Source organism: Myxocyprinus asiaticus, chromosome 26, assembly GCF_019703515.2.
Source record: "Myxocyprinus asiaticus isolate MX2 ecotype Aquarium Trade chromosome 26, UBuf_Myxa_2, whole genome shotgun sequence".
In the NCBI taxonomy this organism is placed as follows: Eukaryota; Metazoa; Chordata; class Actinopteri; order Cypriniformes; family Catostomidae; genus Myxocyprinus; species Myxocyprinus asiaticus.
In genome coordinates, this window is record NC_059369.1 from 40,062,278 (window position 1) to 40,077,651 (window position 15,374).

At 39.3% G+C, this 15,374-nt stretch overlaps 1 protein-coding gene across 2 annotated transcripts; it reads right to left on the reverse strand.

The window, feature by feature from the left end:
• LOC127416902 (remodeling and spacing factor 1-like) lies at nucleotides 1-13,677 on the reverse strand. Of its 2 annotated transcripts, none has more exons than XM_051656496.1 (16): nucleotides 13,496-13,677; nucleotides 12,206-12,297; nucleotides 12,040-12,132; nucleotides 11,537-11,742; nucleotides 11,151-11,275; nucleotides 9,401-11,043; nucleotides 8,807-9,031; nucleotides 8,572-8,676; nucleotides 8,406-8,485; nucleotides 8,203-8,257; nucleotides 5,271-5,374; nucleotides 5,103-5,170; nucleotides 4,824-5,010; nucleotides 3,845-4,089; nucleotides 3,532-3,717; nucleotides 1-2,189 (listed from the first exon to the last, which is right to left on the reverse strand). In XM_051656496.1, the coding sequence occupies exons 1-16, from the start codon at nucleotides 13,647-13,649 to the stop codon at nucleotides 1,690-1,692; spliced, it is 4,068 nt and encodes a 1,355-aa protein (XP_051512456.1). In that variant the 5' UTR covers nucleotides 13,650-13,677; the 3' UTR covers nucleotides 1-1,689. The 2 variants fall into 2 exon arrangements, with proteins under 2 accessions (XP_051512456.1, XP_051512455.1); XM_051656495.1 differs by having other exon boundaries at nucleotides 5,271-5,398.
• Between the last annotated feature and the right edge of the window lie 1,697 nt (nucleotides 13,678-15,374).

Here is a 15,374-nt window from a genome sequence, read left to right on the forward strand (position 1 = left end):
TTAACAGGAACATTACGTTTATTTCCGTTTTGTGGATTATTTTCTTGAAGAAGCATATGGAGACATACATCTGGAGGAAAGCAAAACGAGTTCCAGAAGTAAACGACTCAGAGACTTTTTTTTATTTTTATGGCAAAGGCCATAATTATCCTGGAGTGTGTGGGTTTTTTGAGCATTGGATTTGTTTTGGAATGGTTTCATAGTGTTCTAATTTAAAAAAAAGAAAGAAAAAGAAAAAACACCTTCCAGCATGTCAAACACCAGTCTGGAATAAAAGAACACTATAGAACAAGTCTATAGTAAGTGCTTTCAAAAAAGTGCAGTACCAAACAGCACAATTAAAGTTGCTTGAACAGCAAGTGCATTCAGTTGGAGAATCACACAGGCAACCTTCATAACAAACATCCTTAAAGGGATTTAAATGTGCCTGAATGCTGATGTCTCTTTAAATGTCCTAGAACTTCAGCAACAGCTACTTTCAAAGTGCAAAAATGTTCTAATTTGAAAAAAAAAAAAAGTAAACAATATAAATTTTTTAATAACATATAATATTATTTTAATAAAGAGAGTACATTAGTCTTTAAAATTATTTGCAGCTAAACAACAGACCTTTAAAATGATGGTCATTTCCAATTCGCCTCCTCCCATATTTACTTGTCAAATAGTCTCGTCTGCTAAATAGTTTGTATTTTAAAGGAATAATTAAACCAATTATGAAAATTCTGTAATTTACTCATCCTCATGTTGTTCCAAACCCATATGATTTTCTTCCTTCCATGGAATACAATGTACGTGAATACGTGAATGGTGACTGGGAGGTAACAAGCTCCAAAAGAGACAAATCATAGATTTGGAGCAACATCAGGGTGAATAAATGCATTTTTTGAGTGAACTATTCCTCTGTGCCTTTTATTGAATGTATGTATTGATAAACGGCAAGGTTCGGCATCCAGGATTAATATCTGACCGTTTTCGAAACCGCCAATTTCCCAACATCAACAATGTCCTTCATTTAAAACAGAGAAGAAAACATTTTTACACAGAACATAAAATTGTAAGACACTAGTTTGAAATGCGCGTAACATATAAGCTTCAAATCCGCAGCGTCCAGTGTCTCTCTACAGGATGATAGAAGCCTCTTTATACAAACGCAACGTTACTGGCCGTAAATTACAAAGTGCTTTTACGAGGAACAGTTACTGTAGTATTAAGGAGACCCTGTTCTAAACCTGGGGATGCATGCGACTGTATGGTGTGAAGGAGTGCATTTAAACATCTAAACGGACACTATGGCGTTCCTTTGGAAGCTTAAAGGGATAGTTCCCCAAAAAATTATCATTCCGTCATCATTTACTCACCCTCATGTTGTTCCAAACCCATATAACTTTCTTTCTTCATTGGAACACAAAAGGAAATTCTAGTCATTATCCATTTGATTCATAAAATGAAACTGAATGATAACTGAGGCTAACATTCTCTCCTTTTGTGTTCCACACAAGAAAGAAAGCCATACAGGTTTGGAACAACATGAGGGTGAGTAAATGATGACAGAATTTAAATTTTTGGATGATCTACCCCTTTAATTTGGTCCTCTACACCCAAAAACCTGCAGACTACGGTGACTGACATGGAACATTCCTGTATGAGGAAGGCGGTGAGAAAATAAACATGTTTGACCTATTGAGCACATCAAGACAACTGTTCACTGTCGAAAACAAAGTTAACAAGGTCCGTGTCTCCTGTGAACTGTTCCTCATCCTCATCATCATCCTCGTCGGTGTCGTCATCATTCTGAGGTGCGGCCCTCCGCGGGGCCAGGCCATTGTGCCGGCTGGGGACTCGGGGCCCCGCAGTGTTTCTGGCTGTGTGCTTCCATCTGGTGTCCTCCAGGTCTCTAGAGGATCTCCTAGAGCAGATCTTTGCTCGCTTGGGCTGCTGTCTTTGCACCTCTTCCGCCTCTTCTTCATCTGTTTCTATGCGGTTTGACCTCTTCCGAAGGGGCCGTTCGCGTTCCTCCTCCTCCTCTGTTTCTCCTGCTTCCTCAAAGTCCTCCTCCTCCTCACTGGAGCTCCTCTGCTGGCTCTGTTTCAGAGGTTTGTGCCTCTGTTTGGAGTCTTGCCTTGTTGACTCGCATTTCAATCCTCTTTTTCTCCTTTCCTTTAGCTCAAAGTCTTTAGAAAGTATGGACCCTAGAAGCAAATCGGTGGATTGTTTACATGTTTCAGATGCAAGTGATCTTAAAGGAATAGTTCACCCAAAAATGGAAATTCTCTCATCATTTACTCACTCTCAAGCCATCCCAGATGTGTATGACTTTCTTTCCTCTGCTGAACACAGATGAAGATTTTTAGAAGAATATTTCAGCTCTGTAGGTCCATACAATGCAAGTGAATGGTGACAAGAACTTTGAAGCTCCAGAAAGTACATACATGCAGCATAAAAGCAATCCATACGAATCCAGAAGTTTAATTCATATCTTCTGAAGCGATCCAAACGGTTTTTGGGAAAGAAGACAGACCAAAATGTAACTCCTTTTTCACTATTAATCTTGACATCTGCAGTCTCCTTGGCGATCATGATTTCAAGCTCGATTACACTTCCTAGCGCCATCTAGCGCTCTGCACATGCATTAAGCACTAGGAAGTGCTTGAAATCATGATTGTGCCTAGAGACTGCGATGGCAAGATTTACAGTGAAAAAGGAGTTAAGATTTTGGTCTGTTCTCACCAAAAACCGACAAGATCGCTTCAGAAGACATGGATTAAATCTCTGGAGACTTATGGGTTACTTTTATGCTCCCTTTACGTGCTTTATGTACTTTATAGATATGACAGTTTCATTTTTTGTTAATGCATGATTTCCTGTAAAGCTGCTTTGAAACGATGTGTGCTGTGAAAAGCGCTATACAAATAAAAATGACGACTTTTTGGAGCTTCAAAGTTTTAGTCACCTTTGACTTGCATTGTATGGACCAACAGAGCTGAGATATTCTTCTAAAAATCTTTGTTTGTGTTCAGCAGAAGAAAAAAAGTCATACCCATCTGGGATGGCATGAGGGTGAGTAAATGATTAGAGAATTTGAGAGAATTTTCATTTTTGGGTGAACTATTCCTTTAAAGACCCTATGATACCAAAAGTGGAGTTTTGTGGCTTTCAGTTCATGTCTATCTGCTTTGAGGCTGTCTAGATGCTAGCGTACTCCCAAACACTGACTAAATAAACACACTTAAAATGTTAAATCTTTATTTTCTGGGTAAACAGAACAATCAAAGAGGACTCATCTTGCATATTTTTGTCCATATATCTACAAAATAGTGAGGTTTATGCTTAAAACAAGTATCTATTTGCCAGTGGCATAAGTAAAATATACTTGATTCAAGATATATTCTTTGTAAACAAGTCTTAATACAGTATCTAATGCAGTTTTGCTTCTCAAGTCATTTTTCTTGTTATTAGATATTTTTCACTGGAAAACAAGACTAAAATACTGATTAAGAAAAGGATTTGTTTGCAGTGTATGGAGAGACTGACCTTCACTGTTGGAGCTGGACAGTCGTCGGCGGTGAGGCAGAGAGGAGTGTTTCTGATTGGACGCCTTCTGTGACCCGTCAGATTCTGATGTCTCATAATAGTTGACGTGAGAGTTGTGATTTCGCCGCAGTCGCCGTCTGCTTGTGTCCACATCACTGTCACTGAACTCATTTGAGCCCTCTGTCTCTGTCAGGTAAAAAAGAGAGTGCAAGCATTTGTACAGGGGTTGGGCAGGGAAAAAAGATTTGCGTTCATTCATTCCAACATTCATTCTGTAATTTCTCATTAATGTGAAAATAATTGTTCTACCGACCCATTTCCTCCTCCTCCTCCTCTTCCTCCTCTTCTTCCTCAGAATCTAACAGCTCCTCCTCAGAGGGGCCTCTCCGTTGGGTGTGAAGTCTGCGTGAGCTCCTCCTGGATCTCTGGGTGTGTGTGGTTCTGCCTGTTCTCCTGGAAGTGCGTTGATTATCAGTGGCACTCTCTCCGCTGCCCATTTCACTGCCGGCACCATCAGACGCATCATCACCCGAAACCACAAAATCTTCCTCCTCCATGCTGGAAAAAATATGTGCTGTCACTGGCACTTCATTTAATCTATGGAAATCTATATGTTCATTTATGGACATCTGTTGCCTTGTTTTGTTGACTTTGTTGGGGTGAATCTCACATACCCTTTACAGAACATGTCAAGGTTACATTTCATCCCAAAAAGATTTATTTTAGTATAAAGTAAAAGAAGCCTATTTTTAAGACCATTACGAGTTTTGGCGTTGTGACACTATTTTTATGACAATTAAGCTCATTTTCCCCCTTAGATTCTCTCAATTTTTGAGTTTTTTGGGAATTCCCATTATTCTCAGTGGTGATTGTCATTAAGATTCTAATCACTATAATACAGTCATTTTGATTTGTATTTAAAAAAAAAATATCTGTAATACAATGACTATTTAAATGTACCCCTAACTCTTAACCCTAATCCTAACCACAAATTAAAGGCAGTACAACAAATACCACCATGACGTCTACATATCATTTACAATTTAAATATATTTTTTTAGAATATAAATTGCCATTACAGTAATGAGAATTTGGGGACATATGCTTAATTGTCATAAAATATAATGTCACAATGAAAATCTAAATGGTCCTAATAAACAGGCCTAAATTTATTTAAGAAAATATTAATTACTCCCTTCTGATTTTCGGGTGAATTATGACCTGGACATGATCTTGATAGGTTTTGAAAGATTTACTCGTCGTGCGTATCTCTCTTTCACATACGCACACACCTGTCACTGAGCTGAAACTCATCCTCACTCTCCTCCTCGTCCACCGTACTGTCGCTGTCCAGGTCATTGAGTCGCCGGCGTTTCCTTTTGCGCGGGGCGAGAGGTTTCACAGACCGCCGGCTCTCGCGGCTCGCAGTGTTCCGCTGCTGACCCATGACAGATGTCACCTGTTTACCACGACCAGCATCTGCAGAAACATCACCAGAATTCCCATCACAGAGAATTCAAACCAACAAGCAACGAGACACAAATGATAAAACCCAGTCTTTTGACAGCAACCTTCTCTTTCTATCTCTAGAAGATCTTCTTCTATCGCTTCATCAATGGCTTCATCAAAGTCATCAAACCTTGAAAAGGGTAATAAGAAAGTCAAGAATTAGTAACTCATTTCAATAGACTAATTTCTTCATTTCTTCAATTAAAGTGTAATTCTGAAACATCGATAACCTGTAACTGATGGATTTTCTCATCCTGGTTGATCGTCTCTCCAGATTCTTGCCCTTTTTGGCATCTTTCTTCTTCTCTGTCAGGTCCTCTTCTTCATTCCCATCCTGCCATGATGAAGGGTCACAAAACTGACCCATCATATTATCTTTATACAAGTAATTTATCTCAAAAAATTATTTCAATATATCATAGTATAGTATGGTGCTGATAAGAATAGCATAATTCAGTATAGCATAGCATAGTATGATATAAGATAGTATAATATGGCTTAGTATATCATTGCATAATATTATTAGTATAAAATACAGTAGTACTAAATAATACAGCATAGTGTTGTATAGTACCGCACTGTATAGTATAGCATTGTATAATACTGCACTGTATACACTAATATATAGTTGTACAGTACAGCACTGTATGGTATATTATACTGTTGTATAGTACCGTACTGTATACTATAGTACTGCACTGCATAATATAGTCTTATATAGAACCGCACTGTATTGTAGTGTTATATAGTTCCAACACTGTACAGTATGTCATAATATAGTATGGTATAGTACAGTATAGCATTGCACAGTATGATAAAAGATCATAGCCTAGCTCATATCAAAGCACAGTATTCATAGTATGAAATATTACAGTATAGCGCAGCATAGTGTTGCATACTACTGCACTGAATAGTATAGTATATTGTAGTATAGTACCACACTGTATAGTACATTATATTGTTGTTTATTGCCGTACACCTATAGTATATTATATTGTCGTAGAGTATCCTATTGTATTGTACTATAGTATAGTGTTGTGTAGTACTGCACTGTATACTTTAGTATATTGTTGTTTCGTTCCACACTGTATTGTATAGTGTTGTATAATACCACACTGTATACTATAGTACATTAGGCCCTTTCCCACCTACAGTCCTGGTACTTTTCCCTCAGTAACTTTCTAGATGTGAACTCTTACGAAGAACAGAACACCCGAGGAGACTTTTACCCTGTTGCATTCGCATTCACAAAAGGAACCACCGTAGTGACTTCATCTAGTATCGACCATTTTTTCTGACGTTATTTGCATGCACGTTTCAATAGCAACAACAACAACAACAAAATCAACATCAACAGCAGCACCGACGGAGGACGACGGGATTGGAGCTACACTTGTTTGTTTAGGGCTGTTTTATACGAACTTTGGCTGCATTGGAAAACGTCAGTTAATGGTTTATACAAAAGTATTTTTGGATGAATGGAATTATCTGAACAGTTTAAAAAGCACCTTATTTCATCCTAACTTCATCCATCCTTATACAGCCTCCAAAGGCAGCATTTTCCAGTTTTCGGACGCAGCATGTGTCTTCAGGTTACAGTTTAAACTGGACGTGCAAGGCGTGCATGCAGTGTTCCGTGCTGCCGCCGGAGAGATGAGATGAGCCGGCGAAAGCACGCATTAACCACGCAGTGCACGCCGAACTCAGCGGACAACATGCTGTAAATGCACTATAAACATATTTATAAAGTAAAGACGCTGACTACCACCCCTGGAGTCGTGAGTTCGAATCCAGGGCGTGCTGAATGACTCCAGCCAGGTCTCCTAAGCAACCAAATTGGCCCGGTTGCTAGGGAGGGTAGAGTCACATGGGGTAACCTCCTCGTGGTCACCATAATGTGGTTCGCTTTCGGTGGGGCGCGTGGTGAGTTGTGCGTGGTTGCCGCGTAGAATAGTGTAAAGCCTCCACATGCACTATGTCTCCGCGGTAGCACGCTCAACAAGCCACGTGATAAAATGCGCGGATTGATGGTCAACTGAGGCAACTGAGATTCGTCCTCCACCACCCGGATTGAGGCGAGTCACTACGCCACCACGAGGACCTAGAGTGCATTGGGAATTGGGCATGCCAAAATGGGGAGAAAATAAAAAAATAAAAAAAAAACGATGTCTTGATGCAAGTTAACCACGCAGTAACAGGCACACAATACTTCCCTCATGTAAACTAGATTTAATGACGGTTTAGTGTATAATAGTTCAATTACCCATTCTCGATAAACATCTGATTATTTATATCCACCATCCAAGGAAAAAGTCGATGTAGTAATCCAGATATCACTTTATTTTCTGTATAGTCACACAGTGCAGATGTGATGAAAACTCAAATAGTGTCTCCTGATGAACTCACACACACATACATGTGAAACGGGTGATTATCTTTGGATACTTTGTTTGTTATATGTTATTTCTGTTAAGAGAGTTGTAAAATTAGCGCAATCCTCTGGGTAGCAGACTAGCAGCTAGTGTGTTTACTAACAGTGGCTGTGGAGCTCCTCTCCTTTCTCAGTGGAGGTATTTGACAAATCACAGGCTGCAGCACCTCCCGCAATCCCACAGTTCCTATACGCCCCAAAAGTATCTACCCCAGAGTAGGAGCTAAATGTCCCCTAAAACGGCTTAGAGGAACCATAGTTCCTTAGGCGCAAAAGCGACGAAAAGCACTAGATCCAGGGAACAGTACCTAAAACGGGCTTTAGTACCGCCAGTGGGAAGGCCCTATTGTTGTATAGTACCGCACTGTATAGTAATGTTATATAGTATCACACTGTATAGTATAGTTTAGTATAGTATAGTATAGTATAGCATAGTACCACACTGTATAGAATAGCATAGAATAGTTTAGTATAGTACAGTACTTTCCCATATAGTATGGTATAGTACAGTATGATATAAGATCATAGCATAGATCATATCATAGTATAGTATTCATTGTATGATATACTTCAGTCTAGTATAGTATATTTTTGTATCGTTCCGCACTGTATATAGTATACTATAGTACCGATCTGTACACTATAGTATATTGTTGTGTAGTACCACACTGTATACTAGTGCTGTATAGTACCACACTGTATAGTATAGTATAGTATGGCTGCATACTTACAGGGGTGGGTATAATGTTCTCCACACTAATGCCCACATACACTAACCGCTCACGCCTGAGAGAGAAAGAGAGTGCGAGAGAGAGAGAGGGTGAGAGAGGGACACCTAAAATTGTAAATCACAAGATTGCTTTAGGCTGATTCATGGGAATTAAGGTACGTGGGTGAGAAGCATCATAAAGTGTTTGTGTGTTTGTATTTACACCTTCGTTCAGCTCGCTCTTTCTTCTTCAGAGCAGAGTCCAGATTCTGAAGCTGTTCTTCTAACCTCTCACAGAGAAGCTTCTACAAATGACAAGAATGTATACTTCATCAATATATTCCACACATACACACACAGGCATTTGCAAAGTAAAGATTTAACCCGTTACATGCTGGCAGGGAGGACAGAACCATTCTCCATCAGGAATGATCATTAGTGGAGGTCTCAAACAGGCAGTGTGATACCCACTGTCGCACAGATCACAAAGAAGAATCTGTGAAAAAACAAAAAACAAACACACAAGTAGAGCAAAATATGAATCCATTTTTATTAGTGTAAAAGTATTCTAATACTAAAGTATTATTTAGAGCTGATGAAAAGAGTACATATCTCCTGCAACATACCAGTTCTGGGTGGTTGGCGAGACCACAGTGTTTACAAGCATCTTCAGGTAGAAGCTCATTCGGTTGGTCAGAGTCTGTCTCACTTTTATTGTCTGCTTTCTCTGAATTGTTGTCTTCATCATTTGCAGCTTTGTCATCACCCACTTCCTCCTCCAGAGCTCCTTTGGATTTGCAATTTTTTGTCCGACTTTTTGACCAACGAGTCCGCTTGTTTCGCCGTCTGGCCTGAAAGAGTCAAAAATCCATATCAACATAAACTTAAGCCACTTTTCTGCCATCGTGCAGACAGTTCTTGTTACTGAACTGTGCCGTTTCGTACTGATCCGGGCTCGTTAACACAGTTATGGTTTCTTTTTTCACTGTGCTGCGAAATCAGGATTAGAATGGAATGACTGAGCAAGTGACCAATTGTGGTTCGCCACACCACTAAAGCTGTTCCACCAATGGTTTGCTAATCGCACCATACCAAACATTGATCATGTGGAAATGTGACTGGAACTATTATTCACTGTGTTCAGAATCATTTGGCGAGATGGTGGAAATGCACTTATTCTGTCAAATTCCTAAACTGGATATAAAAAGCTTTCATGTTACCTTCAAAGACTTCGAAGTCTGTCCTTCCGTGTCCACTGTTTTATGAATCTCCTTTTTGGGCTGGACTCTTACTTCTTCGTCTTCTATGTGTTCTTCTTCATCCTTTGCCGCAGAGGAGGTTGTTTGTTTTCTGCCTTGTTTCCTGCCCCGAATATAAGCCACATTGGGGCAGGGTTTGCAGATTCTAGCAGATCTCCTTGGGGATTGCCTATTGCTGGTTTCTGACTCCTCAACACCTTTGTACTGGAGTTCAGGAGTTCGTCTATGAAGTGGGATCTTAATCTTCAGTCGAATTCCTTCCTTCTGAAGCTCTGAAGATACCTCATCATCACTCTGTCCAGACTTTTCACCTTCTCCTCCATTCTCATCCAAAACCTCAATTATACTAGGTGATGGTTCTTTCTTGAGTCTGTCTTCTCTCGGTTGTAGCTTGGATTTGGTCTTTTCCAACCTTTTTTTTCTCTGGCTTCTCAGAAACTTGTCTTGGCTTTCATCCTTAGCTACAATATCAGATTTTCCTCTGGTTAAAAGAGCTTTCACCTTGCAGTTTTTTAGTTTGACAACATCTTCTTCATTATCTTTTTCCCCAACCTTTGCCTCAACTGTATTTTTGTCTAGCTCTTCAATCGAATGAGACTCTTGCTCAACAGCATTTGATGCTTTTCCAGACAGATCTTGGCCCTTCTTGCTAATGTCTTTGGACACTAAATCCTCTGGGATACTACAAGGAAGAGCATCATTGTCTGCCTTAATCAATGGTTTCCCAACAAGGACGGAATGTCTGACATCTGTGCGCCCAGCATCAGGTTTCAAAACATTCCCATTTCCATGACGACCATTTATGTCCTTTACTGGACTATTACAAGTTTCAGTCAAAGGCTTCTTTCGCTCAATGGGGCCCTTGATCACCCCAACACCTATGTATTGTTCTTGCACTGTCTGTTTGCATGGATCAACTGGTGAATGCTTCCCACAAGTTGGGTTGAGGCTGAACTCTTGAGGAAATTCTGTACCTGGGACAGCAATGGTGGCCACTGGACCTTCTTCCCTCTCAGTTGGGAATTCACTTTTGGTGTGCTGTTCCTTCACTGGTAAAACAGCAGGGTTGCGGACAATTATACCACCTGTGCTGATGCTACCATTGCTGTTAAGGTTGCTGTTGTCATGATTGATTTTGTCGTAGTGATTGTTGATGTCATATCCCCCACTCCTTTTCAACTCTCTCTTCTTCAGTGGTATTTTAGCCTGTTGATCGCTCTTTATAGTTCTCGTTGTGTTCTCAAACGTTGTCTCTTTCTTGTCTTCACAAGTCTCTTCTTTCATTGGAGGTTCCAGTTTGATGGAAGCAGGAGCCATGACGACTGAAATGGCATTCCATGTTCTGGGACTATCTTTTGGTTCTTCTTTGACAAGGGTTTTGATCGTACTGACCCTGTTGTCTATGACTGGGGTCTGCTCCAATTTATGCTTGGACATTTTGACAACTTTGAACTCAACTTCATCCTTGTCTTCTTGATTAACAGGATATGTTGATGTTTCCTTTTTAATGTTTCTGGGAATTAAATCACTCTCCTTGGAATGGATGGTACTTTTTGTTAAGTCCCTTTGTCCTGATACATAGTTCTTTATGTCCTCATGCTCACCTTAAAAAATATTATCTTGATTAGAATTTTTATAAGAATTTATTTGATGACACCATTACAATGCAGCTCTAAGTTGGAGTGATAAAGTGATTTTTAAAGAGTTTTACCTTTAATACCTTCTGCATCCATATTTGGGCAGGTGGGACCATCTTGCATCATCTCTTGGTCAGTCACAGCTGGGTCCATCTGGGCTTTAAGCTGCTCAAGCGTGTCTGCAAGATCATTTCTGGTCCTGTTTTAAGTCAAAATGAATTGCTCAAAAAACGAGGTATAACTGCTACAGAACCTTTGCTTCAAGACGTAAACATTAAAAGTCATTATTATTAACCACATTCAAAATTACTTTTGATCTGATGTTCTCATATTTTAATGACTCTTAATATGTATAAATAATTTAATACATAAGAATTATTGTTTCTCGCTAAGTTTCCTCCCCCATAATTTTGTCAAACCAATGCCCCACAATCTGATCTTCTCCCTACAGTTTGCTTACCTGGCAATGCATCTCCAAGAGGATCCATCTAAGTCATCTTGTTCCTCAGAATAAACACGCACATTCTGATCTTGGTCTAATTGGAACCAGTACAAAAGGCCTTCCTTGTCTCTACCGATTGGCTGTAGACGCATCTTATCTGGGTCTTCCTCATTGATTAATGTCTTAAACTTTAGATTGTCATCAAACTGGCACTCGCACAAGTACTGTTAACACAATATAGAATGCATTATGATTTCAATTAGATGTAACTTAATACTGTGTACTGAAGCAATCTATCATTCAGAAACTCTATTAATGTTATAAAACAAGCTTGTACTTACATGACAGTGGTGTTGTAAATGTAGTTACACAGCAGTTACATTACAGTATATTAGTATTGCTAATCAGAGCTCAGAACTCTGCAAAGACTAATGTTTACATACAACAATAAACTTGGATAAGTTGGTAGTAACTGGGTTAAAGCTAAAAGATCGTTTGTGGGTCTGCTGGGAAATACTGACCTTTAGGATACCAGTTTTACACTCAATGGTCATTTCTCCATAGCTTTTCCTCTCCAGTTCCCATGCCCAGGTGCTGTTGAATTCCTGACACACCTGTTTCAACAAGATTCCATTAAACTTATGCACTGGCATTTGTGATAATGTGATTTAAAACTAAAACACTCACCTTTACAAGATATTTCTCCCATTTGTCTTGTGTGACTGTCTTGCCAATCTTGCGCAGTAATTTAATATGGAGCTCAATCAAAGGTCGAGGAACTGAATTGTACAAAAAAATATGATTTTAGGGTGCAATGACATACATAGAAAAAGTTAAAATATTTACCCTATTCAATACATCAGTCCCTAAGCCTTCTGTATGTGGCTATTTATTTCTGTAGCATTATTTTTCCATATTTAATCTTTTCATATAAATAAAGATATTTTAAAAATATGTCTATGTTTTGCTATTTTTGTTCTTTATTGACATTTACAAGCATCCAAAAATAGCATCCACTGGTGGAAGGCTCTGCACAATACAAGTTCAATTATACAACAAAACATTCAAATAAGTCAAATATAATAGTAAATTAGACGGTGAACATGAGAACATGGTGCATCATCTTCAAAACTTTTATAAACAAATGTAATACAATATTCATCTTTATTTATACAAATAAATAAGCATTAACACTTTATTTATACTTCCTATAAGAGTGAGAAATTTCTGAAGAAATTCACAATAAAAGCCCCCTGTTTTACTCTCACTAAAAAGCCCAATCAGCTGCCAGCTACGTCAGAGAACGAAAACCAATAAACAGCAATTCTGAAGTGATGCTTTCATACGGAATTTTCCTAAATGACAACATTAGGAGGATCTGCGCGAGAGACATGCACATACTCATTCATATGTGACATCCATGTGCACGAAAATAAACAGAATTAACACATCTCAAAGAGGGCGGGGCGTAAAGAATATTGCATTATTATAATATTACAATATAGCGTCGGAAGTTTGACAGCGGCCTACGCATGCGCAGTGTACGACAACAGCACCGTCGCTGTTGATAATCTAAATGTAAATATATCACGATTTATCATACAAAACACAAGTGTCGCGCCATATTACTGCGATCGATGATATTGTAACACCATTAGCAGAGCGTAAAGCAATTCTGATCGCCTTGGTTTTCTTAAATGTATCTTTAACGGTCATTTTTCCACGAGTCCTAGAGGGTGGAAAATAATAACACCTGACTGTTTTCAAAACTCGTTTTTAAAGCATCCACCCACAGGCCACTTCAAAGCCCTAAGGGAAATTATTCCTATCACTCCGTATTAATATCACACAAGCTGTTTATTCCTTAATAGGCAACAAGGACCAGGCAAGCTAAACTTTAAGTGTTCGAACCCACTGATAGGCAAAGATGGGGAAACTGTCTAAATAAAAACAAACCCAGTCTTGCCCCCAGCTCACCCGCTGATGTCTCCTGTAAGTATCGCTCCAGCTGGGGGAACGTCAGCTCGGGCAGATCCAAAGCAGTCCCGTAGCGCTCCAGGAAAGAGCAGACCACCGCAAAACCGGGACTGAGAGCTGGAGGAAGAGCCGCTGTGGTGCACGGAGCAGCCATCTTTCCTAAATATGACGAACTGTGCTCTGCTATACCACAAACTGCCCACAATACACCGCGAGTCCGCGACAACCCACTGAGAGCATCATCCAAGGGGGCATCAAGTGTGTGTGGACCACTACAATGCTAACCACCGTCCTCCACTTAGATATCAGTACAATAATATACACAAAAGCGCTGATTTATGTCACAATTTTGCCACAGACGCTTTTCTGACTAGAGTGACATCATAAAGGCACAAAAAAATAAAATAAAAAAATAGGCAGAGCAGTGTCGTGTTTGTGTTTACACAGCTGAAAAAGCCAGCTAGAACCAACCTCAGCTGGTCGTAGCTGGTTTAAAGGGATAGTTCACCCAAAAATGAAAATTCTCTCATCATTTATTCACCCTCTTGCCACCCCAGATGTGATTGGCTTTCTTTCTTCTGCTGAACACAAATGAAGATTTTTAGAAAAAATATCTCAGCTATGTTGGTCCATTCAATGCAAGTGAATGGTGACCAAAACTTTGAAGCTCCAAAAAGCTCAAAGACTCCAGTGGTTTAATCCATGTCTTCTGAAGCGATATGATAGGTGTGGGTGAGAAACAGATCCATATATAAGTCCTATGTTACTATAAATATCTACTTTCGCTTTCACTTTCTTCTTGTTTTGTTTTTTGCGATTTGCATTCTTCGTGCATATCACCACCTACAGGGCAGGGGAGGACAATTTATAGTAAAAAAGGACTTTGTTTCTCACCCTCACCTATCATTTCACTTCTGAAGATATATATTTAACCACTTCTGAATGTCTTCTGAAGTGATATAATGGGTGTGGGTAAAAATCACATCAATATTAAAGTCTTTTTTTTTTGTTTTGCTGTAAATCTCCACTTTCACTTTCACTTCCACATTCTTCTTCTTTTGTTTTTTGGCGATCTGCATTCTTTGTGCATATCGCCACCTACTGCTGGTCAAAGGTGGAGATTTATAGCAAAAAAGGACTTAAATATTGATCTGTTTTTCACCCACACCTATTATATCACTTCTGAAAATACGGATTTAACCACTGGAGTCATTTGGATTACTTTTATGCTGCCTTTATATGCATTTTGGACCTTTAGAGGTCTGGCCACCATTTACTTGCATTAAATGAACCTATAGAGCTGAGATATTCTTCTAAAAATCTTCATTTGTGTTCAGCAGAAGAAAGTAAGTCATACAGATCTGGGATGGCATCAGGGTGAGTAAATAATGAGAGAATTTTCATTTTGGAGTGAATTATCCCTTTAATAACTGTGCAGACATTTGCTCCTTTGTTTGTCTGTTTGTTGCATTGTGTGCTGCACCTGTACCCAACTTGAGTGGAATGTGCACACTTTCCTAAAATTGCTCCATGGGACAAGTGGTTTGGCCAATAAAGCAATAAGAAATAATGTGTTTAAACATGCACTGATGGGACTTTACCGTCATATTTGACCTAATTCACCACAGACATTTGAAATTTGTCCAAAGCTCTTCCTTGCTTCCTGTAGCATTATCCTGGTGTCCAGCCAGCTGACCTGGAAGAGGTCTTGAGGAATGGGGTGCAGACACTGGTCATCGGAAGAGGAATGAATGAAGCTCTACAGGTAACAGAGTAATCTCACTGAACAGCAATGTTCTTTACACTGACTTCAATATTTCCTTCAACATAACTTTCTACCTGACTTCATTTTTATGTCACAGGTGCCTCTTACCACCCT